The following is a 23,991-nucleotide window of genomic DNA, read 5'->3' as shown; positions in this document are numbered from 1 at the left end:
ACACAGTGGGTGACAATGATACCGACTCCACAGGGCTCTTAGGGTTAAAGAGGCAGCGCTGGTCACGCACTGGGCACAGACCCTGGCATACAGGATGCGCACAAAAAGTGCTGGTGGAAAGGAGGATGGGGGAGGAAGGTCATAAGGAGAGAAAAGATGGGGGGTGGGGGGAAATGACAGGGCACAACGGTGCGGTGTGTCAGGGAGCCCCAGACCCCTGCAGTGCGGCGACCCACCTCTACCAGAACTGAGCCGCTGATCTTGAGGGAGCTCACCCCACAGGCCCCAGCGAACCTGGAGAGCCACTCACCCACCTGCAGCCCCCTGGATGCCGTCCTCAACACTGTGGTGGACCCTGCTCTGGTCCCAGTTTGGGGGCAGGCTGGCCCTGCATCCCGGGGAAGCAGTCAGGTAGCCCCTCGCCTCCCTGCTCCCTGTCCCCAAAGGAGACCCTCCCTGCGGCATCCTTGGCCCTGTGCCAGCCTGCTGTCCCTCAGCGGGTGGACACCCACATCGTCCCTCCTCCGCTGCAGCCAAACCAAGGTGCTTTCAGCATCCTCCACACCCCCCCTGTCCCTGGAAGCTTTCCGTTTCTACACTCCCCCCTCCGCCCCCAGCTTTCATCTGGAAGAACTCCTGCGGCTGGACCAGCCTAAACATCACCTCCCCTGGGAAGCCCTCCTGTGTCCCGGCACCCACAAGTCCAGATTAAGTAGCCCTTCTAAGAGGCCCAGAAACAGTAGTGATGGCTACTTCCCGAGCACTCCGTGTGGGCCCGCACCACGCCTCCCACCCTGCCTGCCTCACCTCTTCCTCCCGTGGTTCGGGTGAGGGAGTTCCCTTGGGCTCTGCCGTCCCCCAAGCCCCACGGCAGTTGGGAGGTGCGAGATTGGCTCGGTTCTGACTCCAGCGCCCGAGTCCTGATGCCCCTGAGACCCCTCCCCGCAGGCCACCCAGTCTTTTTGTCACCTTCTGTCCGCTCTCCCCTGTCATCTCCTCAGGGAGACGCTGCAGCCCGGCCCCCAGCCCCACCTGGTCCCAGACCTGAGATCCTTCCGAATGGGCGAGCTGGACGGCGAGCCCAGCTCCCGAAGCCTCACGGCCACCCCACCCTGCCTGGCAGAGCCCCGGAGACCCCACGATGCCGCCATAAATAGGACCACTTTATTAACATACAGAGAGTACTGACGGACGACAACACAGCCACGGTGCCATGAGAAAGATGCCTCTTCCCGGGTGTAAAGTGCGGTGGGTCCCTCCGTGCCAAGAGCTTCGTATCAGGGAGGCGAGCGATGCTACGTCGTGAGATTAAAATTCCTCCAGAAAGAGTCACCTAAACAGCATCAGGATCCCAGGCGCCCTGTCTCCCTGGCTGCCCGTCCCCCTCTCCTCACCCCCACAGCCCTGGAGGGCTAGAGGATGTTTCCAGGCCCCCGGGTGGGAACCACAAACACGCCAGTCCTCCCGGCTCTGTCCTGGGAGGGCCGAGGGCGCGCTCGGGGGTGGGGGGCCGGGGAGGGGCTCTCCTGCCCGGGGAGAGAGCAGGGGCTCAGTGTCACGTCTTCACAGGCGTGGCGCCCTGCAGGGAGGGTGTCCGTGGAGGGGCTGCTGCGGCCCCAGGGATGGTACTCGGTCTCTGAGGGGCGGCTGCCGGGCCTAGGAGTGGGGGGGCCGGCAGGAGCGGCAGCACGCCTTGCTGTAGTACCAGTGGCCGCAGAGGTTCACCTTGATGGCCAGGGCGCAGTTGGTGCCCGGCTGGTCCTGGCAGCTGTCGTCTGGGGAAGGGACACGGCAGGTGGCGTAGGGCATCAGGAGGCGGTCAGGGGTGATGACTCGACAGGACCCCCACCCACCCCACCCCTCCGCCTCCTCTCCTTGAGTTCTACCTCTCTGCCACCCCTTTCCTGCCTCCGTCCCACTCCAGGGATGTCACAGACCCCACCAAGTGTAATGCCCAGGGGCCAGGATTTGGAGGAGCCACCAATCTCACCCCCAGAGGCCTGAACATCCCCAGGAGGCCCACAGGTGCCCCCTCCACTCAGCAGGTCCAAAGCAGAGCTCATCACCTGGCCCTGGTGCCCCCTCAGAGCCTAGTACCCTCATGCATCTTCCAGGTGTCCGAGCCAGAGACCCTGCTTCAGCCCCTCGCCTCCCTGCTCCTGCGTGCCCAGCTCGAGGGTGCTCTGGCTGAGTCTTCCTGGATCCCTGGTCCCCTGCCCCACAGCTGCCCTCCCATCTTCTGAAGCCGGATGCTCTTTCCAAAGTGCAGGTCTTGGCATGGCTCCTGGGGACCCCAAGCTCCAGTCAGCTCTCACCTGCCGCCCTTCCCACCCTCACCTCCCAGCCTGGGCTCAGCCACTCCAAGAGGGAACCTTCACTCCCCGACATGCATTGGTCTCTGCAGCCGCTAGACCCTCCCGGTCACCCTGACGGATGCCTGCTCATCCCGCAGGCCCTGGCTCAGCCTCAGCCTCTGCTCTCCCTGGAAAGCCCCTGCCCCGCCCTCAGCCTCTCCCCCCTCACCTGGGGGCTCCGTGGGGCAAGGCTGCAAGTCACAGGCCTGTCTGCCAACGGGCTTCACCAGCGGGTCGCAGCCTCGGACAATGTCGGTCCCTTGGTAGCACTTCACGTCTCGCATCCGCACTCCCACCCCGCAGGTCTTGGTGCACTGATCGGGGAGAGATGGCATGGCCAAAGCCCCCACCGGCGGGGCGAGGGTTCTGGCCAGAGGTGGGGGGATCCCACCCCTCTCACCAGGTTGCTGAGTCTCAACTGACACGGGACACACAGAAGGGCACTGGCTGGCACCCAGGAGATGCTGACGCTCGTGTCCCCCCTCACCCACCCCCGGTGCTGCTCAGTTTCTCCATCTGCACGGTGAGGGCGTGGCCCTCTCCTCTCTCAACTATCCTCCCCCGCCCCCCCCGCCGGGTGGGTCCTTCGGTTCTAGCTTTCCTGGGTCCTGTGCTACAGAATGCTCAGGACACACGGGGCCACGGCCCAGGGAGAGCGCTGCTTTCCCACTCCAATAAAAAGCTGTGTTTGCAGTGGACCAATTAAATGGATCTTCCAAAGCCACCACCCTCACCCTCGGCTCCCACTCCAGATGTTCCCCTTGGAAAACCCCGCTGAGCTACCCAAAACACCAGGGCCATCTGCTGACCCCAGTTACCCCGCCGTCCTCCTGCCAAGATCCTACAGGCGGTGGCTCCCTCTGGCTGCCCCTGATGTGGGTGACCCCACGTCACCCAGGCACGTCTGGGACCCGAGCCCTCGGTTTCCTGAGTGGGGTCTGGGGTGGGAGGCCCTGGCCCTGGGCCCACCCTCTGGTTCTGTTTGCAGAGGCACAGGGAGGGCTGCCTGGCCGATGCCCGCTCCCAGCTTGGGGGCTGGCCCAGTCTGGAGGCACCAAGCACAGGTAACAGTCAGCCTTGGATGGGTGCCCTGAGGAGCCTCTGGCTGTCCCTCAGCCCCAGAGAGAACACACCTCTGCACCTGAGTAGATGGGACAGCTGGGAGGATGCATTCTTACTAAGCCCCTATCCCGGGAAGGGGCAGCCACATGGGAAGCAGACACCACCCCAACCAGGGACAAAATGACAGAGGGCCACATTCCCACGGGCCAGTCACCCCACGGGCCGGTCACCCACCCACCATCATCGGGGCAACACGGGGGTGCCCCTCCCCCAATGCTCCCAGGCTCCTGTGCAAAGACCACTGTGGACCTCCCCACTTGCTCCCTCCTGGAAGCTACAGCACCACTAAGTGCAGAGGGGACTTGGGGCACAGGACTGGTGATGCTGCTAAGGAGACATTGGGGAGATGGTATGAATCAGTAAAAACCCAAGTCTAGACATGACCGCCCCTATGCTGTAAGAAAGGCTTGAAGGATGCTAACAAGCCCCCGGGTGCCCTGGGATTCCGCCGGGAGGCCTCCACAGGACAGGGGCCAGAAGAGGAAAAGCAGAAGTTAATGGACCCCCTTTGCTCGGCCAGGGAACTGGGGCGGGGTAGGGTCTGCGGACCAGGGCTGCTCCCCCTCCTCAGGCCAGCCCCACGCACCTCAGGGCCCGCGCTGCCCTGCTCTCGTTGGGATGGGCCGGTTCAGGGCCTCCCTTCACTCTGCAGATCTCTCAGCCCGCCCAGAGCAGCGTCCAATGTCTGCTCATGCCCCAGGAGCTGGGGGTCAGCTCTCTCTGAACTTGGGTTTCTTCCCCCGGGGGATGGGAAGAGGAGCCCCCTCCTGTGGTGCTATTGGGCTGAGGAAAGGAGCCCGTCTGGCAAAGTGCTGGGACCGGCCCACCCACAGGGGCCTCGGGGCCTGGGAGGTGAGGGTTCTGCTCCCGGCTGTAGAGAGCAGAGAGATCTCGGCTCCAAGCCACCTGCCAGCCTGAGGCCGAGGAGCTCGCAGGACCGTGGAGGGGCCAGGCCTGTGTCAGAGCAGCGGCGGCCATTCCTTCTGGCTTCCCTCTGCCCACAGGGCACACGTCCTGCCATCCCCTCTGCCTCTCTAACCCTGTGTCCCTCCTGCCTTGACTCTGGCTCCCGGGGCCAAGGCCATACCTGAGTCAGCCCCACACAGTCCCAGTACCCACCTGGGATCTGTCTGCCCCGTGTTGGGTGTCAGGCACACGTGCTGTCAAATGCACGACTGAAAAGCTACAGTGCAAGGCCGGAAGTGACCTGGGCCCAAAAAAGGCCCAGGACGAGCATGGCAGGGATCCCAGAGGTGAGATCCGAGAGGACTTCCTGGAGGAGGTGGCTCTTGCACCAGCTGACTTGGTAGCACTGACAATCTTTCCAGGGATGAAAAGCCCTGACAGAGGCTGAGAGGGGGGATGTGAGGGGCACTTGGGGCGGGAGAGGAGGTACTTTGGCAGAACCAGAACTCAGGCCTGGCCTCAGGTGGCCTCAGCGGGGGCCAGCCAGGCGCTTACCTCAGACCAGGGGCTGGTGTACCACTTGAAGCAGGGCCTCTCGAAGCACGTGCTCTCCTCCGGGGGCTTCTTGGCCAGGCCGCACTCGGGGCCATTGCGCGTCTGCGGCTTCCCGTTGGCCAGCTCCATGCACAGTACCAGCCTCTTTTTCACACCTCGGCCACAGGTGGTGTTGCACTGAGGCAGGGTGACAGACGGGGCCGGGTCAGGGGTCAAGGGCCAGAGGCCAGGAGGACCAGAACACAGAGCCCGGAGCCAGGCCAGTGATAATGTCTCGGTCAATAGCAAGTGGGTGAAAACGCTTAGATCAATGGCAAGTTGGCTGAGAACTCTCCAGGCGATAACCACGTGGCCCCAAACAGATTTGATGACAAGCAATTTAGCATAAAACCATCTGTTGTGAAACAAAATGGTTAATGACAATTTGACTTGAGATGATTTAGCTAATAGCGATCTGCCTGAAACAAGCACTTGAAAGCAATGTGGTTGAGAACAATTTGTCTGAAATTGCAAGTTGGTGACCTTGACAGGTCTAGGGGTCGTGAGAACAAAGGGATGTACAGGGCCCACGAGCCAAGAGCAAGTACAGCCGAAGGACCCCCAACCCTGGGTTTCCATCTTTCAGGAACATGGGGTCGTGGGAACTATACCAGCCCTGCATGCCTCGTTGAACATTTGCTATTTAGATTTGGGAAGTTTTAAGCGGTTTTCTTACTTTTTTGTTTTTTTCTATTTCAAATTAATGTTTAGTGAATTGTGTCGTCCTAATTTCCAATTAATTCCTCGTTTGACCAGTCGTCATTCTGGCCGCCTGGCTCTCGGCCAAATGCTCTCCCAGACGGAGGGGGCCCTGCCACCCGGCTCGGGCTCGGGGCACTCACCCGCTCCCAGTCCTGGGCCAGCCAGTGGGCGGGGCAGTTCTTGTCCCCGCAGGGGTGGATGGCCAGAGGCTTGGTCTCCATCTGGCACTGAGACTCGGGCACCACCCGTCCGTCGCTGGTCTTGCAGTACACGTGTCTGATCATGCGGCCCTGCCCGCAGCTTCCACTGCACTGCAAGGGGACACCCGGGGTTAGAGGCAGAGCCCCCTCCCAGGTCCCCCAGACATCATTCCCAAGAGAGAAGAACAGCTGGGGGGAGGGGGAGTAGTTGCCATGGTAACCATGTTTTAAATAACATTTTCTGTTCTAATTACAGAAAGATTGCATGCTCAATGAAAAACACACAGAGAAAAGCACGCCTAAGACACCTGAAAAGCTCATCTGTACACCCCGCACACAGAGGGGACCCCAGTGAGCATCTGAACGTCTCATCCAGGCAAGAGGCAAGAGAGACAGACACAGAGACAGGGAGCTTATAAAAGGGCATCGGGATGTCACCACTTGTTTTGGGATAAAGGTTTTGATTCCTCGTAATCGCGCGGGGACACCCTCTGAGCGCCGCCCCCCCTGCCCGCCCGCCCGCCCGCCCTCACCGGGCCCCAGTCGGAGACTGTCCACTGGCGGTCGCAAGGGGGCCCCGTGCAGTCCTTCTCCCCCACAGGCCTGGTGTTGGGGTCACACAGCGTCTCATCCTCCGAGCAGCGGATGTCCCTGGTCACCACGCTGCGTTCCCCGCACTTGGCCGTGCACTGCGGGGAAGCCGGGGTGAGGGCGGGGCCGCGGCTGCCCGAGCAGCGGCGCAAGGGCCCTGCGCCCGGCCCCCAGCGCCCCAATCCCCCGACCCCCCTCCCAGCGCCCCCCCCACCCCCCAGCCCGGCCCGGCTCGCTCTGCGCATGCGCACCTCTGACCACTCAGACATCTCCCACTGCGGCCCGCAGGCCGGGTTCCGGCACGTCTTGCGCTCCTCGGGCCGCACGGCTTCGGCCGCCTCGCACAGGTCACTGTACACGGAGCTGTCGAAGCCGGGCGAGAGCATCTTCCAGCAGCGCACGATGCGGAACTGGTAGCCCTCGCCGCAGGTGCGCGAGCACTCGCTCCAGCTGCTAGTCTCCCACCTGCCTCGGGACGGGCACGGCCTTCAGCGACCCCCACCCTCCTCCCGCTGGCCGGGACCCCACGGCCCAGCTCCTCCTTCCCTCGTGGGGTCCAAATCCACCACGGGCTGTCAGACAGGAAGCTGGCCAGGCCCTATAGGGAAGCTGTTGCCGTGACGACCCCCGCCTCCCCCGCTGTACGAAACACCCGGGTAGGGTGGTGAGTGGGCACCCGAGCCCGCGCTTGGCCGGCCTGCCCAGGAGCCCCTGTAGCCTCCTCCGGCTCTCACCTCCAGACCACCTCCAGCCACTTCAGGGAAACAAAGTCCCGGCCTTGTTCCTTTGCTGACGCTGTGCCCTCCTCCCAGAGTGCCTTCCCCTCCTGCCACTGCCGCCCTTCTTCCTCCAACTGGGGATCCTGCCTCAGTGTCCTGGAGCCCCGAGCCCCACCATGGGGGCTCTCTCTGAGGGGAAGAGCAGACCCCCCCATGGCCGCACACCCAGCTTCTCACAAAGGAGCGAACGCACAGGGAGCAGAGGCCCCGGATGCAGCAGAGGCCCCGGGATGCAGCAGAGGCCCCGGATGCAGCAGAGGCCCCGGGATGCGGCAGAGGCCCCGGGATGCGGCAGAGGCCCCGGATGCGGCAGAGGCCCCGGGATGCGGCAGAGGCCCCGGGATGCGGCAGAGCCCCGGATGCGGCAGAGGCCCCGGGATGCGGCAGAGGCCCCGGATGCGGCAGAGGCCCCGGGATGCGGCAGAGGCCCCGGGATGCGGCAGAGGCCCCGGGATGCGGCAGAGGCCCCGGATGCGGCAGAGGCCCCGGGATGCAGCAGAGGCCCCAGGATGCAGCAGGCCAGAAGAAAAGAGGGTATGAAGCTGCGTCAGAGAGAAGGATCCACTTGGCCTCCAAGGCCGGGCACCCTTGGGCTTATCTTGGGACCATCATGATCATGACCCGAAAGAGGACATGCTTGGGGCTCAGCCTCAGACCATCTGTGAGGCAGGACAGGAGGCCTGGGGGGCTAGGAAGATGGGGCCTCCCCCACAGCCTGGACACCCATCAGCCTGGAATTTCGGGAATAATCCCTTTGGGCTTCTTAAAATTCTAGATGCACCGAGTAGACCTGGGGGCGGCAGGGGCAAAGAGTCATGTTCAGAATGGTTCTCAACCTGCTGTGGGAGTCATTGATTGAGCACCCACTGTGTGCAAGGCGTAGTGACAGATTTTACCGCAAAACGTGGGAAATCACGCAGGGACCGACAGGAGGCCAGTGCAGCGCCCCTCGCAGGCCTGCGGCCTGCCTGGGTGACGGAGCAAGGTGCAGACTCCTGCCGCTCCCCCAGCCAGGGGCAAAGCAGAACCCCAGGCCCCCGCCTCCCGCCCCCCACACACACCCTGCTCGGGGCCTGGGTGGCAGGTACCTGGGCTGGCACTCCCTCCCTGCACAGAACTCCTGGACGGGCTCGGGCCGGGTCAGGGCATCGCAGTAGCTGTCGTCCACCTCGATGCCATCATAGCGGACGCACATGGCATACGTCGACATGACCCCTGGGTTCAGGACAAGGGAAGGGCCAGGTGAGCCAATTGTGAGCACCTTGGACACTGGCAGACAGGCCATGTGACCATGGGCGAGTCACCCGACCGCTCAGCGCTTCCCGGTTTAAATCAGGGATAGTGACATTTACCAGCTGACAGGTCTGCAGGTGGAGCCCAGCGAGGACGGCTTTGTGGATCTGAACTCTCTCCCCGTCCATGTCCCGTGGCCTGACCTCTTCTTTTTGCACCCTCACCCCATCCAGCCCAGGCTGGGCACCCAGTTTATGTGTCACAAACCCTGGGTTTTGAATAAACTCAGATTGGCCCTTACAGAGGCACAGAGGCAAAGCCAGCCAAGTGTCGCTCATTTTCATTCATTCAACAACTACCCATCCATGGATGGATGGATGGATTGGTGGGTGGATGGGTGGGTGGGTGGGTGGGTGGATGGGTAGGTTGGTGGGGTGGATGGATGGATGGGTAGGTTGGTGGGATGGATGGATGGATAATCTAACCATTCCAGCCCTTTCCAGACTCCTCAGATGTTATATTAGATCTTCAGATCCCCCCTGCCCTCCCATGGCATGCCCTAGTCCTTATCAAACTCCCTCTTAAACTTTCTTTAATCATTATGGTGATTATAAATCCCATCGGGGGACAGTATGTAAAGGGCCAGCCCTCAACTAAAATGATTAACTCCTTGACGCCCAGCTCCACCTTCGGCTTCTCTGGTCTTCCTACCCTGCACCCCGTGCTCGGTACCGAGCTGGCACATGGGCCAAAGTCACTACACAGTGGGTGGGTCCCTGCCAAGGAGCCAGGATGACTCAGTGAGAGTGTTAACATTAGGTTAACATTGGTGAAGTCCCCAGGTGAGGTTAGGGTTTGTGGTGGTTGTTGTTACTGATGTGTGTGTGTGAGAGAAAGAGAGAGAGGGACCCAGCCTTCCTGAATGATGGAGGGGACGGAACCCTCCTCACTGGGGTCACCCTTCCCCCAGAGGGAAATCGATTTCCCCATAAACCAAGGGCCCCAGCCACCTCGCGCTCCCTTCCCAGCGGCGCGTGTCTGAAAGCCGGCGGCTCCTGCCTCTCCAAGCCCCAGCCCTGGACGGAATGAAACAGCCTGGGAAGCAGCCCACATGGGGATTTTTTCTTTTTTCCGTAAGGGACGAGCCAGGTTGCAATCACTGGTGCCTCTCTGCCAGCGCTGGGCTGTGTCGTCTTTAGCCGTCGCTGAGGGGGAGACTGGCTTCCTGGCCAGGTCTGCTCAGAATGTTCCAGGCCTCAGAGACACCAGCTCTGGGGCCCAGGGAGGTCCAAGTTTAGGGACTTGCAGACCCTCAGCAAGTGCCTGATTATTCATTCCCTCCTCGTCATTGAGTGGAAACACAGCAGGTCCTGATCAAGAGAGACGGGAATTCTGGTCCCAGCCCAGTCTCTCGCTGGTGGGGTGACGTGAGTGCTGTCGGACTCTCTGGGCCTCAGCCTGATGCTCGTCCCCACAGTGGGAACCCCCCAGGGATGCAGGGGAGTCAGAGCACCAGTCGTCTGGACACCCACCTCCCTACATCAGTCTTGAACGCGGTGCTTCTCAAACCTTCTTACTGAGCCCTTTCAAACCGAGCCTTTCCGCTAAATAAAAGGAGCAGAAAACCCCGACACTGAACTAGGTGGGCCCGCTCTGCCTGAGGTGGGTGAGCTCGGGGCCCGCCCGCTCCACTCCCCTCGCCCTGTGCCCAGGAGGTGCCAAGAACAGCTGGAAATCATCACTTGAGACTCAAGCTAAGAGTCCAAACCAATTCACCTACATTTCTATTGCTCCCAGGAGCGTCTTTAAGGAAAAGAAAGATTGCTTGCTGCTATGGCTGAAGTTCAAGGACACAAGAGAGTTGCTGTGTGCCAGTGACATTGTGGATGTTTGCACAGACACCGTTGGCCACGGAAGGTTTGTAAACCACCCCTGCCCCCAACACCGGCCCGGCCTCGGCACCCGGCACAGTGAGATTTTGAGAAGAGCTGGCCACAGAGCGTGCGGGGGTCCCGTTCAGCAGGGACCCAACTCCACCACTTCTGCCGAGCGCCACCTGTGCCCAGCTTGGTGCCTCTGCGGTGACGGGGAGCTCACTCCGCGTCGGGGCCGCTCGTGCCATTCCCGGCCAGGCTCGTCTAAAGGAGAGCGCTTCCTTTCAGCAGAGCCCAAATCTGTCTTTCTCACTTCCTTTCTTCTTTCGTCCTACTTTGCACCTCGGGCCACCCAGGGCAGGTCTGCCCATCCCCTGCCTGGCCACTCTGTGGGTATTGAGAAATGGTGCTGTGACCTCCCTGGGGACCATCTTTCACCCGGGGCCAGGCTCAGGCCCCTCGCCACAGAGGCTGCTTCGTCCTGGAGGGATCTCAAGCGACGTCACCTCCCCGGGCAGCGATGTGTCCGGGAGGAACAGGAGACGCTCCCGGTCACGTGTTCTGTGACAGTCCCGGCATGCATGGGGTCCCAGGGATGACATCGGGGCTCCCAGTTCAGAACAGGACCCTGCCCTTGGGGGACAGGATCTCAAAGCAGGCTCCTTGAACACCCATCCCAGCGCTCAACCCCGTTCTCTCCCGGGACCAGCAGCTTGGCTGCTCCTGGGCCGCAGCCAGTGGCATACAGCAGCAGCAGTGCTGGTCATGGCGCCCGCTTGTTGAGCTTTGGCCGTGACAACTTATTTCTCGTTTCGTGTCCAGCCCTGTAACCACGTTTGGAAAGGCGGACATCCCATTTTACAGGTAGAAAGTTGAGTCGTGGAGAGATTAAGCAATTTGCTAAGGGCATGGGGTGTGGTGGACCAAATAGCGCATCCCAAGCGTTCACCACATACCCCACAAAGCCCACCTCGCGCCCTCCGGAATATCAGGGGGCCAAACTCAGCCTGTCCCATGCCCTGCTGGGGGAGGAGGGGCATGTAAAAGGAGGGGCCCCAGATTCCAGCCCAAGACGAAGAGCCTGTGGTGCATTCAGAGCCCTGCAGGGCCACCTCCCCAGCCCCTCCCTCGGGCCCTTCTGCTGAGATGCCAACCAGGGCTGCAGGAGGTGTGCCCACGCCCAGACCACCGGCTGCCCAGGGTCCAGTCAGCGGCTTGCTAGTTCGTCCACGCTGGCCAGAGCGTGCAGGGGGCATCCAAAGCTCTGGCCAGCTGGGGTGGGAGGGCAAGGGCAGGGTCGGGGGCTTCATACATTTTGAGTGGCAGCAACTCCAGTCTTGCCCAAACCCAAACACGAAGTCGCAGGTATAGATAAGGCGGCACCCGGGGTCTCCCTACATTTGCCACATGTCCTGGACCTGGGTCTGGCGTCTGACCTTGCAGCAGTCCCCAGGGGAGGGGACCAGAGCTGGCAGGAGATGGAGCCCCAGGCCCTGGGCTGTGAGCCAGAAGCTTGCTGTGGTGGCATCCAGCCATGTGAGCAGACATAGCTTCAAACCCCAGCTTGACACTTACTAACCCCACGTGTCTATCTGTCCAGGCAACCCCGGGGGTCTCCGTTCCCCTCCTGCTTCCTCCCTGGACGAGGTCCTAGAATCCGAACAGTTCCCTCTGCCATAGACCCCGTGGGTCTATTTCCCCCTCCTACATTTGCTGTAAGCAAAAGTAAAATCCTCACCACCTGAGATTTCTTACTTTTTAACCAAAAGGATGTTTGTTCTAACAAGGTATGATATGAAGAATGAGGAGGGAGCCTTTGCGGGGCTGCATAACCCCCAAGCAGCTGGACCTTACCGTGGTCCAGCACATCATAAGCACAAGGACATCCAAACTCCCATCTCATCACACTGCCTCGTGGGTCAGGAAACTTCTAGATAAGCTCCGTGTGGGCAATTTGGGGCTACAAGCGAGTGCATGGGCCCCGAAGCTCGGACTCGCACCCACCGTGGAGGTGGGCTCAGCGGGTGCCGCCCCTCGGCACCTGTCACGGGTACCTGTGGTGCAGGTGGAGCTGCAGGGCTCGTGGGACGAGAGCTTCCACCGGTACATGTCCGCGGGACTCACGCCTTGCTTGCGTGTCTTGGGCCTGGTCCTGAAAGCAGGTGAGGCAGAGAAGGGGGTGAGTTTCATGGGAGGATGTGTTCTCATCCATGGGGCGTGGTTGTGTACCTGTCCTGAGCCCCAGGCAGAATCGCCACCTGTCGGGGTCCCAGTGCCCACCGTCTAGAACAGAGAGAAGGGAAGCAGCACCCACGGGGCGGCAGATTGTAGGATGGAACGGACGTTGGCAGTTTCCATCTCAATGACTGTCTGAGCTCGCTGCCCTGCAGCTGTCAGAGCACCTTCGGGGGCTGGGGGCGAAGAATCTGGGGCTCCCCAACATCGCAGTTGCTCCTTCCACACACACAGCCTTCTCGCTGTCACCTTCTAGCAGGGTCATGCAGATTCCTCCTGCCCTCTCCCCGGGAAGGGACCGCAGAAGCACCTGGTGTGCTGAGAAGGTGCCAGAATTCTCTCCCACGGCCTCCCTCAGCTGGGATTCTGACTGAATGGGGCACACTAGCCATTGGGCCTCCAATGATCAAAATAGAAAAGCTCAGCTGCAGACGGGGGAGTGGCCGCGTCCCCTCCAGACGCCTCTGCCCAGGTCTGCAAGGGCTGCTGTGCAAGGGAACGCCGGGCTGGGTCCCCGCCAGCGACGGGCTAGGATTCTTGGCCGGAACTCAGGCGGCCCAGCCAACTATTGTTAGGACTGTTTGCTTCTTTGAACCAGTCGGTGTGCTGGGGCCCAACCTCCGTATCCAACGTGCAGGCTCGTTTTGGACTCGGCAGGGGCAGAGGGAGGCGGCGGCAGCTCCCAGAGCCCGGGCATCTGCTCTGAGATGCAGACGGCTGAGTTTGAATGCGGCCCATGGAACCCTGCCAGCCCCAGAGCCGGCAAAGGGGACATGGTGCCATGGCCCGGGGGACGGCGCATCCCGGAGACCCCACCGCCCAGCTCCACTTCCCTTCCGGCCCAGAGGGGCTGACTGAAGACCACCCTAAGCTAAGACCCTTTCACAGAGCACACTCGCAGGTCCTTTCCTTGGGGCTTTCTGTCACCCCGGAGGTCAGGCTTAGATGAGGGTTGCAGGGCATCCATTCTAAAAGGCTTTCCAGTCAATTCTGTGATAGAGACATTGGTTTGGATTCAACTGGGAGTTTACTGTTTGTCTTCCAACTTCTGGAATTTCACAAGTGGATGAGAACGGCTCTTAACATTTTACTTTTGCATAAATGTTGCCCTGAAGACACATCATGCTCTGAGAACCAGGAAATAGTCTACCCATGGACCTTAAGTAATGAATTTACTGATGTGGCTACATTAACCCAGGAAGGAGGGAGAGAGGTGAGGAGAGGGAGGGGAAAGCCGAGGGCAGCCGGCCACAGGCGGGCGGCTGGGACCCCTCACCTGGTGGCTTCACCACCAGGAGCCTGCCCCAGCCTTTCCACCCATACAGGGGGAAGGGGAAGGTCCTCCCTCTCTCCTCCTTAAAACTGAGCGGGAACTTTAAGATGGGGCGCCCCAAGACCCAAGCATCTCAGAACATGGGACCCATGAACCTCCCTGGGGAGGAAGAGCCTGATTCTGAAATATGCTGATTGGGTCCCCCACCCTCCTTTCAACAGCTTTAAGTTCTCCCCAAGAACAAAAGGGGATGAAAAGATCCAGCCCCTGCCCGGCCACCCCACCCATGGAGAAGCTGTGCCATCTTTATCTAATTACACCCTCCTGGGCCAGCAGGCAGCGTGACTCATTCTGGAGAGACAGCAAGCGGTTCAAAATAACCCTTCGGGTTTTAAGCACCAAAGGTATTTCTGGAGGGGCTGCCCACATGGCACTGTTCGCCGGAGCACCGCATAGGCGCCTCTCCCACCTCTCGAAACGTGTATTTGCACAACAATGCAACGCCTAAAAGACTCTGTTCTCGGAAGTGGGGCCCTGGGGAGAAAAACACCCGGGAAACCGCTGAAACCACCAACCCTCCACCCACCGCCATCTGGAAGGAAGATGGTGCCCTCCGAAAGGCTCGGACCGCCTCAGCCCTGGGATGCTCCAGATCCCGCGTCCGGACCCTTTCCCCAGGACCACCACGCTTGTTTATAAAAGGCTCATAAAGTGCTTTGCTTCCCCACCCCCCGCCACCCCCGATCCAGGCTGAGAGAGGGACTCTGTGTCTCTGTGTCTCAGACGCTTGTTCCCAACGCCAGCGTCTGGTGTCGGGGCATCCCTTGATTGTTCGGGGCTGTTCTGAGAAGGTGAAAATAACCTTTCCTTTCTGGGCTGCCCCTTTGATTTCACCCTCTCTGAGCAGACGCGACTTCCTGTGTTTGGACAACTCGCCGCGACAGGGCTATTTTGGCCTGGCGGTTTCCCCTGCCACCTCCCTCAGCCCTTTATCTCCAAAGACCATCTTTGGTCTCCGGGTCCACGGTGTCCTTTGAAGCAGCCGGTGGGGGAGCCGCCCATCTCACCACGTCAGGACTTTCTGAGTGCTGGCGATCATTGTATTGGTTCCTGCATCCCACATGGCACTGGAAACCCAATCATTCCCCTTAGGGCCCAGGGGTGGGGTGGGAGTCAACTGGGATGGGACAGGAGACATTCTTTAAAATGTGACTTAAGGACCCAAAAGCTTGTGCCATGACCTGGCCTAAGAATCCTTGAGTGCCCGAGCCGGCGGGCCCTGAAGCGTTGTCTGACAAGCCCCTCGCTCAGGGACGGGGAACTGAGGACCAGAGAGGGTCACCGATGGGTCCAGGTCCCATGGGGACGGGGCGGGGAGGGGACAGAGTTGGGATGGGGACCCACTGGCACTTTCCATGCCTTAAGCCAAATTAAACAGCAGCCTGTGTGCCACCCTGATGAACCCATTCAGAGAGGGACCCTGACCATCAGATAGCTGGCCTTCTTCACACTGGGTCATGGTCCCAGAAGGGCCCCTTCCCCACCCCAGAGGCTCAGTGTATTAATGATCTTTCCCATTTACTGGGTCCTCACTGGGTGCCTTCAGCGCTTCAGGACCAGATAGAATTCAATCCTCTGGACAGCCCTGGGGGTGAGAAGAGCCCTGAGTAACTGGCCCCGGATCACACAAGCAAGTGCCGGCTGATTCTGAGCCCCCCTCTCAGACTCAGAGCCTGTCTCGCCCTTCCAGCCGCTGGATGCCACACACCCCCAAGGCCCACTCCCTGCATTCTGAACCCGGGTCAGGCAAGCAGATGGCCTAGATGGACCCTATGGGAAGAAGGGCAGCCACAGAAGGCTCCAGACCTCCCACTCTGTCCACATTTGCAAAGAATTCCACCCAGAGCCTCAGAATTGCCCCGGATGTGCCCTGGGTATCTTATGGGGCCTCGGAAAAGAGCTTGAGAAAGAGGGGGACACCTCCTGTGGGCTCAGAGGCCCAGCTTCCCTGCTCTCGTCCCCGGGGAAGGGTGAGAGCAGCGTCTCCACTCGCCTCATCTCAAGAGTGAACCCCAAATCTTCCATCAAACTCAATTTCCAAAGGACGCCCACCTCTGCATCCTCAGCCCTGGCTAGGGTTCCACTGGCTTGGTGTCTAAAGCCAAGGGGTTTGGGTGGGTCCTCAGAAAACAAGATAAAATAAAACCCAGTGCACTTGGACTTCCCTGGTGGCACAGTGGTTAAGAATCCGCCTGCCAGTACAGGGGACACGGGTTTGATCCCTGGTCCAGAAAGATCCCACATGCCGCGGAGCAACTAAGCCCATGCGCCACAACTCCTGAGCCTGTGCTCTAGAGCCTGCGAGCCACAACTAGTGAGCCCACGTGCCACAACTACTGAAGCCTGCGCGCCTAGAGCCCGTTCTCTGCAACAAGAGAATCCACCGCAATGAGAAGCCCGCGCACTGCAACGAAGAGTAGCCCCCGCTCGCCACAGCTAGAGAAGGCCCGCGCGCAGAAACGAAGACCCAATGCAGCCAAAAATTTAAAAATTAATTAATTAATTTTAAAAAAAGACCCCAGTGGGCTTGTTCCTGCCTCCAGTCCCCGCTCGCCACCAGGGGTGCTGAGCCTGGCTCAGTCCGTTTAAACCGGCCTCGCTGCCCTGTTAGCCTCTGGAGGATGGGGGCGTCATCATCGGCCCAGGGAATTGTCCTCTAGTAGGGATAGTGGAGGCCGGGAGCCACCCTGCTCCCAACTGACCCCAACCCAGGGAGGCTCCTGGCCTCAGACTCCTCCAGGGCCAGCCGCGACTCAGGTGTCCCCGAGTGTGACTGTCCAGGCCTCCCCAGCGTGTCCTTGGCTCTGGACTCTCTCCCACGGCCCGTCCCAGGGCAGCTCCAGCCCCACAGCAGAAGGCCTTGTTCTTAGTGCCTGACTCGGGGCCTGGTCCCTGGCTGGGGACCCCACTGGACCATCCCCCAGTCTCCTCCCTGGCCAGCAGGGAAGGTTGTCCTGAGCCACCCCACATTCGGGGAACGTTATGGTCTCCCGCGAGAGCTGTCCCACCTTATGCGCAACGACCATGTGTGCAATGACCGTCCAGACCGAGACCCTAAGGATGTCGCTTCCAGTCTCTGAGCCCTAAGGATGTCGCTTACCTACCTCTCTGAGCCCAATACCCCTCCCTAAAGCTAAGGCTGGTTGTGATGAGAACACGTCTCTGTGCGCACGGAACACTTAGCCCCAAGCGCTCAGAACTGTTCGCCTCCTCCCCCTCCGCCCCCCAGTTCCCGGAATCCCATCACACGTGGGCACTCAGCACCAGCTTTAGCCCGTGGACCTAACTTGTGGGAAAGATGCTAAAACCCAGGCCTCTGACCCCCTGCTCAGATCCGCGGGGTGAGGCGGGGGGGGTCCCTGGGCAGGGGTGGCTCTCTCCCACCTACCTCCATCCCGGCCCTCACCCGGCAGCCCCCAGAGAGGGCTGGGGAGTCGCCTCCTACCTGGCCTTCTGCGTCCTGTTCCCAGCCAAGGCAGGGAGGCTGGCACTGGCGTTGGGGAATGGGGCCTCGGAGGAGGTGTTGGCCACTCTGTCGCTGCTCAGCTCCAGGTAGGACCCGTTGAGCAGGTAAGCACCGGCTCCCTCGTTCTCCTCGTAGTCGACGTAGAGGCTGTCGGCCGGGGAGCCCCTCGGGGCGCCCTGTGCAAAGATGCTGTTGCTGGTCTCATTGAGGGGGAGCTCCTTGGAGTCGGAGCCTGTGTCCAGGAGCTGGTCGGAGATGGCGTTGGCTGAGAGGAGCTCCTGGGAGGTAAAACGGGCGTCGGCCTCTTGTTCATCCTGGTCTCCCGCGAGAGCCATCCCGGTGGCGTTGCCGTCTATGGGGGAGATGGGTGGCTCAACCTCCGGTGCCCCCTCATGGGGGGGCAAGGGCTGCCCTGGGCAGGGGCGGAGCAGGGGGGCTGCAGCAAAGACCTGAACCGGGAAGCATCCGGAGGCAGGTTTCCGCCCGATAAGCGGACACAGGTCATCCAGCAGAGGCTCGCAAGCCGGCCTGGACAACCTCTTGTTGGGGAACCTGCTTGACCTCTGCCGTGGGTTGAATAGGGTTTCCCCAAAATTCACATCTGCCCCAAACCTCAGAATGTGAGCTTATGTGGAAATAAGACCTTCACAGACATACAGATCTCCAGATGAGATCGTCACAGACCCTAACTGCAACGCCTGCTGTCCTTTTAAGAAGAGAACACGCAGAGACACACGGACACAGAGGAGAAGCCGTGTGAAGACAGAGCAGAGTCTGCAGCGATGCGGCCACAAGTCAAGGGATGCCTGAGCCACCAGGAGCTGGAAGCGGCAGGAAGGACCCTCCCCTGGAGCCTCCAGAGGGAGCACAGCCCTGCTGACACCTTGATTTTATTCCATAGACTTCTGGCCTCCAGAACTGGGAGAGAATACATTTCTGAGGTTTTAAGCCGCCCAGTTGGTGGTAGTTTGCTGCAGCAGCCCCAGGGAACGAATACCGCCTCTAAAGTGTTTCCTTCTTGAAGACTCTGAGGGTCTTGGAAACTTGCCCCCCAAGTCAGTGAGGGGATTCTTCTCAAGTCTGCTCTACCCTCCACCCCTCAGCAGGGCTGATGGTCCAGCCCAGCCCCGACGAGTCACTCCACGGCCCTCAGGAGCACAGCCAAACTGCCAGCATGCGGTCAGAGACTGTGACCCACCCCTGCGCCTTCAGCTGCGCCTCCTGCGGCTTCCCCTGGAGCCTGTCCCGCCAGGCTGGCCCTTGCTGGTCCCCTCACCCCCGCCCCTGTCCTATGCCCTCCTCTGGCTAACCCTTACTTGCTCTGGAGCCCTCAGGTCAGGGGTCACCCTCTCCAAGAACTCGAGGTCCTCCCTGTGCCCCTCAGCTGCCCGTCATTCCCTTCCAGAGCTCTGGTCACACCTCACACGCTATGCTGTCTGTCTGTCTGTCTGTCTCCACGGAATGAGCGAGAGCACGGGCTATGGGGTCAGACCATCCTGGATTTGCCCCCAGCTCCTCCGTGGTGGACTGTGTGACGTGGGCAAGACCTCTCTCTCTAAGCCTCAGTCTCCCCACCTGTCAAATGGGGATAACCATACCCACCTGGAAGAAGGTATGTGCAGAGGATGTCTGCTAAGGGCCGGCCCTGGGCCTGCCCCGTCAGCCTGCACGGAACCGGCACCTCTGTCACCCTCTTCTGCAGGTGCCGGGTTCTGAAGACCCTTCACCCGAGGCCCCTCTCCCTAGGAAGCCCCGCCCCACCCCGCCCCTCCTCCTGGTTACCTCGGAAGCCCTTGCCCCTGGGGGGCCCCTCGCAGGCCCTGCCGCTGGCCTGCGCGCACACCTCGTTGGTCTCCTGGCCTTTGCTCAGACCCAGCTCGATCCCCGGGCCCCGGTGGCCGAACAGTCGGTTGTCCAGGCCCAGCTGCTCCGAGGAGGCCTGGCCGTAGAGGGAGCCGTTGTGCTGAAGGAAGCCCACCAGCCCCGCCCCGTCCAGCTCCTGGCTCTCGGCGCTGTCTGAGGCGGGCTCCGAGAAGCTGTAGTAGATGGGCTGGATGCGGTGGGCATGCGGCGGCTGCAGCAGCGTGTACTCAAAGGTGATGGAGGGGCTTTTGCCGTTCTGGTTCCACACCTGGGGGAGGAGAAGAAGTGGGATCCCAGCCCTCCCTCACCCCAGCCCCTTCCCCACCAGCCTGCAGTGGCTGCTGAGGCCCACTGCCCACAGGCCCCTCGAGGACAGAAGACTCTCATCCCTGAGTTGCAGAAGGGCTTCCTGCTGCGGCCTGCAGCTGAGTCCTTCCCAGGGACTCACCCTTGACCGAAGAACGCTGCCACGCCCACCCAAGGCTATGCGTGGCCCCCGGGGCAGTCCGTGTCCAAAGACGGGCGAACACGGCCCGGGAGGGGGCCGTCCACCCCAGGCACAGGGAGTGAAGGGTGCGCGGGGTGCAGAGAATGTTTTAAAGGTAAGAAAACCAATTAAAACCCAACCTGCATTTTACTATCACCACGTGCCAGAAATCCCAAGTAATAAGAGTGCACCGTCCCCACCACCTTCCCCCCAGACCCCCCCACTGCCAGCCGAGCAGAAGTGCCAGGGCCCAGGTCCCTGAGGACCATCCCAGCATCAGAGCTGACTGGGGGATGGGCTGAGGCTTCTGTCGAGACTGCATCGCCCCCCAGCTTTTTCCCCTGCCTGTCCTGCTCCCCCCGTTGAGTGCTCGTGGGTCTTTCCAAGGACGCCGCCTAAGTCAGCTGGTGTCAGAAGCCCCAGGAAGCAGCTCTCAAATGGGAGTTTGGAGCGGGATCCCCCGCCTGCAGGGGTGACGCGAGCCCTCCCTGGTGGTGCATGGACCCCTGAGATCCCCCCAGGTGGCAGGCTGGAATGAGATATCAGAGGAAGAAAATGCGCTTTGGGTGCCACGTCTCAAGTGTTGGGAGTTGGCCGGGCTTGGGGTGTACCTTGAGAAAGGAGAAAGGTCTACGGAATGTGGCGCTTTGGAGATAGACAGTGAAAGCCTAGGATGACATCACCACCAAACGTCCAACCTAAGGCCAAGCCAGAGGGCCTCCTAGGTGTTACACAGAGACTCGCATGTCCTCCAGCAGGGCCAGAAAAGGTAGAAGAGCGTCAGAGAGCCGGGGCGTGTTGGCTTCTCCACCTCGCCAAGAGCCCGACCGGGAGGAGACTTGGGGTGTGGGGGTCTGAGTCAATCTGCTTAAAAATTTTGAAATCTCAGATTCCCCTGAATCTTTGAGCCTAAAAAGTGGCCATTCCTCGCTGTTAAGGCCAGAACCTGGCCCTTGCCTGAAGATGGTACGGAGACCTCTGCCTCCCTGAGGCCCTTGCCCACGTCCTCCCCGGGCCACCTGGCTGATGGCTCACGTTAAGTGCCCTCTTCACCTACTCAGGGGAGCCCTGGGGCTGCTCGGGGGAGAAGGGGCCGTCGGCAATGACCCTGCAGAACCAGCCGCGGCAGACAGCAGAAGCTGAGCCTGGATGGGGGGAGTCTCTCCTATGGGAGCCCTGGCTCAGGATGGAGGAGGGACCATGTTCGCAAGCACCCCGGAGAAGGTGAGGCCGACACGAAGGGGAGGACCCGTGCTGGCACCACCACAGCAGACGACGGAGGAGGGAGGAAAAGGCTGGAAAAGCCGCCAGGTGACTATTTTCTGCAGGATCACCTGGAGGACATTCCGGCCGCCACAGTGAAAGGAAGCGTGATGGTGAAGAGTCACCAGCACCACTCAGCGGGACACCTAGAGGGATGGTGTTGGGTGCCCTCATCGGCCAGGGCCGGAGGCAGGAGATGCGAGTACAGAGCTGAACTGTCCATGATAATCAGAACAAGGGGGCTCAGGTACTGTAACAAGCAATAAGGTTGACACGGTAGCCAGGGAGCTTGAGCCACCTTTGCACACGGCTGATAGAACAAAGGACTCCTAGGGGACGAATGCATGGGCCCAGAAAAGGTTCTTCTCAATCTGCATGATCAGAAGAAATCGAGGGTGGATGATCACGAAGCAGAGGGCAGCTGCCACGTAAAAGTAACTGTCCCTGCCCAGTTTCCTGGACCACTTTTTAGACCCAGAATCTGCTGAAGGATGGAACAGCCAGATCCCCAGGAAGAAGGATCCCCAACTAGTTGATATGGTCATGACTCCCCCAGTTCTTCCGCCAAAGAGCCCACAGCTGTTTACTTGGTGAGCTGCTCAGTGGAGAAACGGGTAGACATTGTGGGACCAGGGTTCAAGTTGTCACTGCTAACCAGGGACCCAAAGCATCATTACTGTCCCCGTTACGGTGAGAACACGTGGATGACAAGTAATGGCCCAAACAAGGCCCAGGTCTGGTTGACAGTCTATCCGCTGGATCCAAGGCTCACCCAGCCCCCAAACGCATAACTGGGAGTCAGCAAAACTCTCCTGTTGGCTCCTTGACCTGGGCGGGGAGTAAATCAGAAACCATATTGCATCCTGGGGGGAAAACACAGAGATTAGTGCCGCTCAAAGACCTAAAGGATGCAGGGGTGCTGATCCCATCATAGCCCCCATTTAATTCCACAGTTTGGCCCCTACAAAAGCAAGACAGATCCAGGAGGGTGGCAGTGAATTCCTGCAAGCTCAGCCTAGCAGTAGCCCCAGTTGCAGCTTTGGGACTGATGTGGCATCTTTTCTAGAGCAGATTAACATGCCCTCAAGTTGACCATATGTGGCCATCCATCTGGCAAATTCTTTTCTACCCCCATCAGGAAGGAGAAGCAGAAGCAGCTCTGTTTCACACATTTACAGTTCTGACCCAGGGCTATGGTGACTCTCCCGCTTCCCGTCATAACACAGTACAAACGGGTCTGGACCATCCCACAGAACATGACGTTGGTCCTCTACGTTGACGACATCATGTTTATCAGACCTGATGAGCAGGAAGGGGCGCTGGAGGCCTTGGTAAAACATACGTATTCCAGAGGATCGGAGATTAACCCCTGTGAAGACTGGCCCCATATCAGTGAAAATCTCAGGGTCCAGTAGTCTAGGGCAGGACAAGACATCTCCTTGAAAATAAAGGGAAACTTATCATATCTCATACCCCCAGTCGTGAAGAATTTTGGACACAACATATTCCACATCAGGGAATATTGGTCCAATCCATATACTGGATTTGCCTTGAGTGGGGTCCTGAGGAGAAAGGGCTCTGCAGGAGGTCCAGGCTGTGGTGCAAGCAGCCCACCACCTGGGCTGTAATACCCAGCAGTCCCTGCAGTAATAAAGGTGTCTGTGGTGGGGAAAGATGGACTGTGGAGTTTCTGGCAAACTTTGCTAAGAAAATGATAACGTAGACCCCTAGTATTCTAGAGGAAGGCCATATCACCTAAAATAAATAGACGTTATTTGAAAAAAGCTCCTGGTGTGCTATCAGGCCCTACTAGAGATGACCCTTTGACCACAGGACATCAAGTGACCCACACAGCCAGAGCCGAACATTATAACATGAGGCCTCTCAACTCCATTAAGTTATGGGGTCAGGAGGGCCCAGCAGCAATCCAGGGCTAGAGGGACAGAAAGCTCATCAGCAGGTGACCCAATCTCCCAGCATCCAAGACTCTTGTGCCAGCATCCCTCTCTTAGCTACGGCTGCACCGAGTACCCTTAGGATGAAGACGGAGAGGAGCAAAATGGCAAAACTTGACGCTGAGCTGGGTCAGCTTGGTCTGGGGGTGCGAGCTGAAAATGGGATCTGATTCAGGGTAGCCCTGAAAAGTTGCTGTGAAGGAAAATCCTCCCAGAGAGCTTCAGGCAGTACATGTAAGGTGGTCACCCAATTTGTTTGGAAGGCAGAGTGGCCCTAAGTAAGAATAAATACCGACTCGTGGGCAGTGCACTTGGCTTGGCCGGTTGGTCAGGAGCCTGGATGGAAAAGACTTCAAGATCGGGGATGAGGAGGTCTGGAGAAGACATGCGTGGTTGGATCAATGGAGGAGACATAACATGTGAAGGTCTCTGGATCACCTGTTAATGCATACTACGGGGCGCCCACCCTGGGAGGGGCACGAAACAACCGGGTGAGAGATAGAACGTCTTTGCCACCTGCCATGGGCCAGCCTCTGGCATTGGTCAGGTGGGTGGGCTCTGTCCCCACCGTATCCCTCAGCCTCCATGAAAGCCGGCAGGCCTCCGAGAGCCTCTTGACATCACCTGACTTCAGTGATAATTCCTCTGCATTTTCAGATCTGGGGCACCAAGCGGCAATGCCATTCATTTCTAGACAGTAGCCACGGGAAAAGTCCCGGCAAGCTGGCCATAACAAGCCAAACTCTACTCATGCCCCATGCACTCCCCCCCAGAAGCCATGAGCATCCTGGGTGCAGCATCAGGGGGACGGCCATGACAAGCACTGCCATGGTCCCTCAGCATCGAGGACCTGGCAGGAATGCCACAGTGTCATGGGGCTGAGGGTAGGGAACTCCATGGGTAGCTTGAACCCCCAACTGTGGAGTGTGGAGTGGGTCCTGCATCCCTGTACCCCATCCAGCCTTCTGTCCTCATCTCCCCACACAGTTCCTGATGCCCTGCACAGAACCTCCTGCTGTGCACATCCTCCAGGG

General features: G+C 59.9%; 1 protein-coding gene across 5 annotated transcripts in view; it reads right to left on the bottom strand.

The window, feature by feature from the left end:
• Window positions 1-1,154: 1,154 nt before the first annotated feature.
• ADAMTSL2 (ADAMTS like 2) overlaps window positions 1,155-23,991 on the bottom strand; it is a 34,423-nt gene continuing 11,586 nt past the window's right edge. For 4 of the 5 annotated variants that reach the window (XM_061199630.1, XM_061199631.1, XM_061199635.1 and 1 more), the window contains 10 exons: window positions 19,172-19,520; window positions 17,369-17,741; window positions 12,410-12,507; window positions 8,337-8,463; window positions 6,721-6,934; window positions 6,412-6,567; window positions 5,819-5,989; window positions 4,938-5,114; window positions 2,524-2,668; window positions 1,155-1,775 (listed from right to left, as the gene is read on the bottom strand). In XM_061199630.1, the coding sequence (XP_061055613.1) occupies window positions 1,657-1,775; window positions 2,524-2,668; window positions 4,938-5,114; window positions 5,819-5,989; window positions 6,412-6,567; window positions 6,721-6,934; window positions 8,337-8,463; window positions 12,410-12,507; window positions 17,369-17,741; window positions 19,172-19,520 (1,929 nt within the window). In that variant the 3' untranslated portion in view covers window positions 1,155-1,656. The remainder of the gene's footprint in view (window positions 1,776-2,523; window positions 2,669-4,937; window positions 5,115-5,818; window positions 5,990-6,411; window positions 6,568-6,720; window positions 6,935-8,336; window positions 8,464-12,409; window positions 12,508-17,368; window positions 17,742-19,171; window positions 19,521-23,991) is intronic. The other variant, XM_061199636.1, reaches the window with a different exon arrangement.

The sequence above is a fragment of the Eubalaena glacialis genome, chromosome 9, assembly GCF_028564815.1.
Source record: "Eubalaena glacialis isolate mEubGla1 chromosome 9, mEubGla1.1.hap2.+ XY, whole genome shotgun sequence".
Taxonomy (NCBI): Eukaryota; Metazoa; Chordata; class Mammalia; order Artiodactyla; family Balaenidae; genus Eubalaena; species Eubalaena glacialis.
The sequence above is the reverse complement of the archived record's forward strand: the minus strand, read 5'-3'. Positions and strand labels throughout refer to the sequence as shown.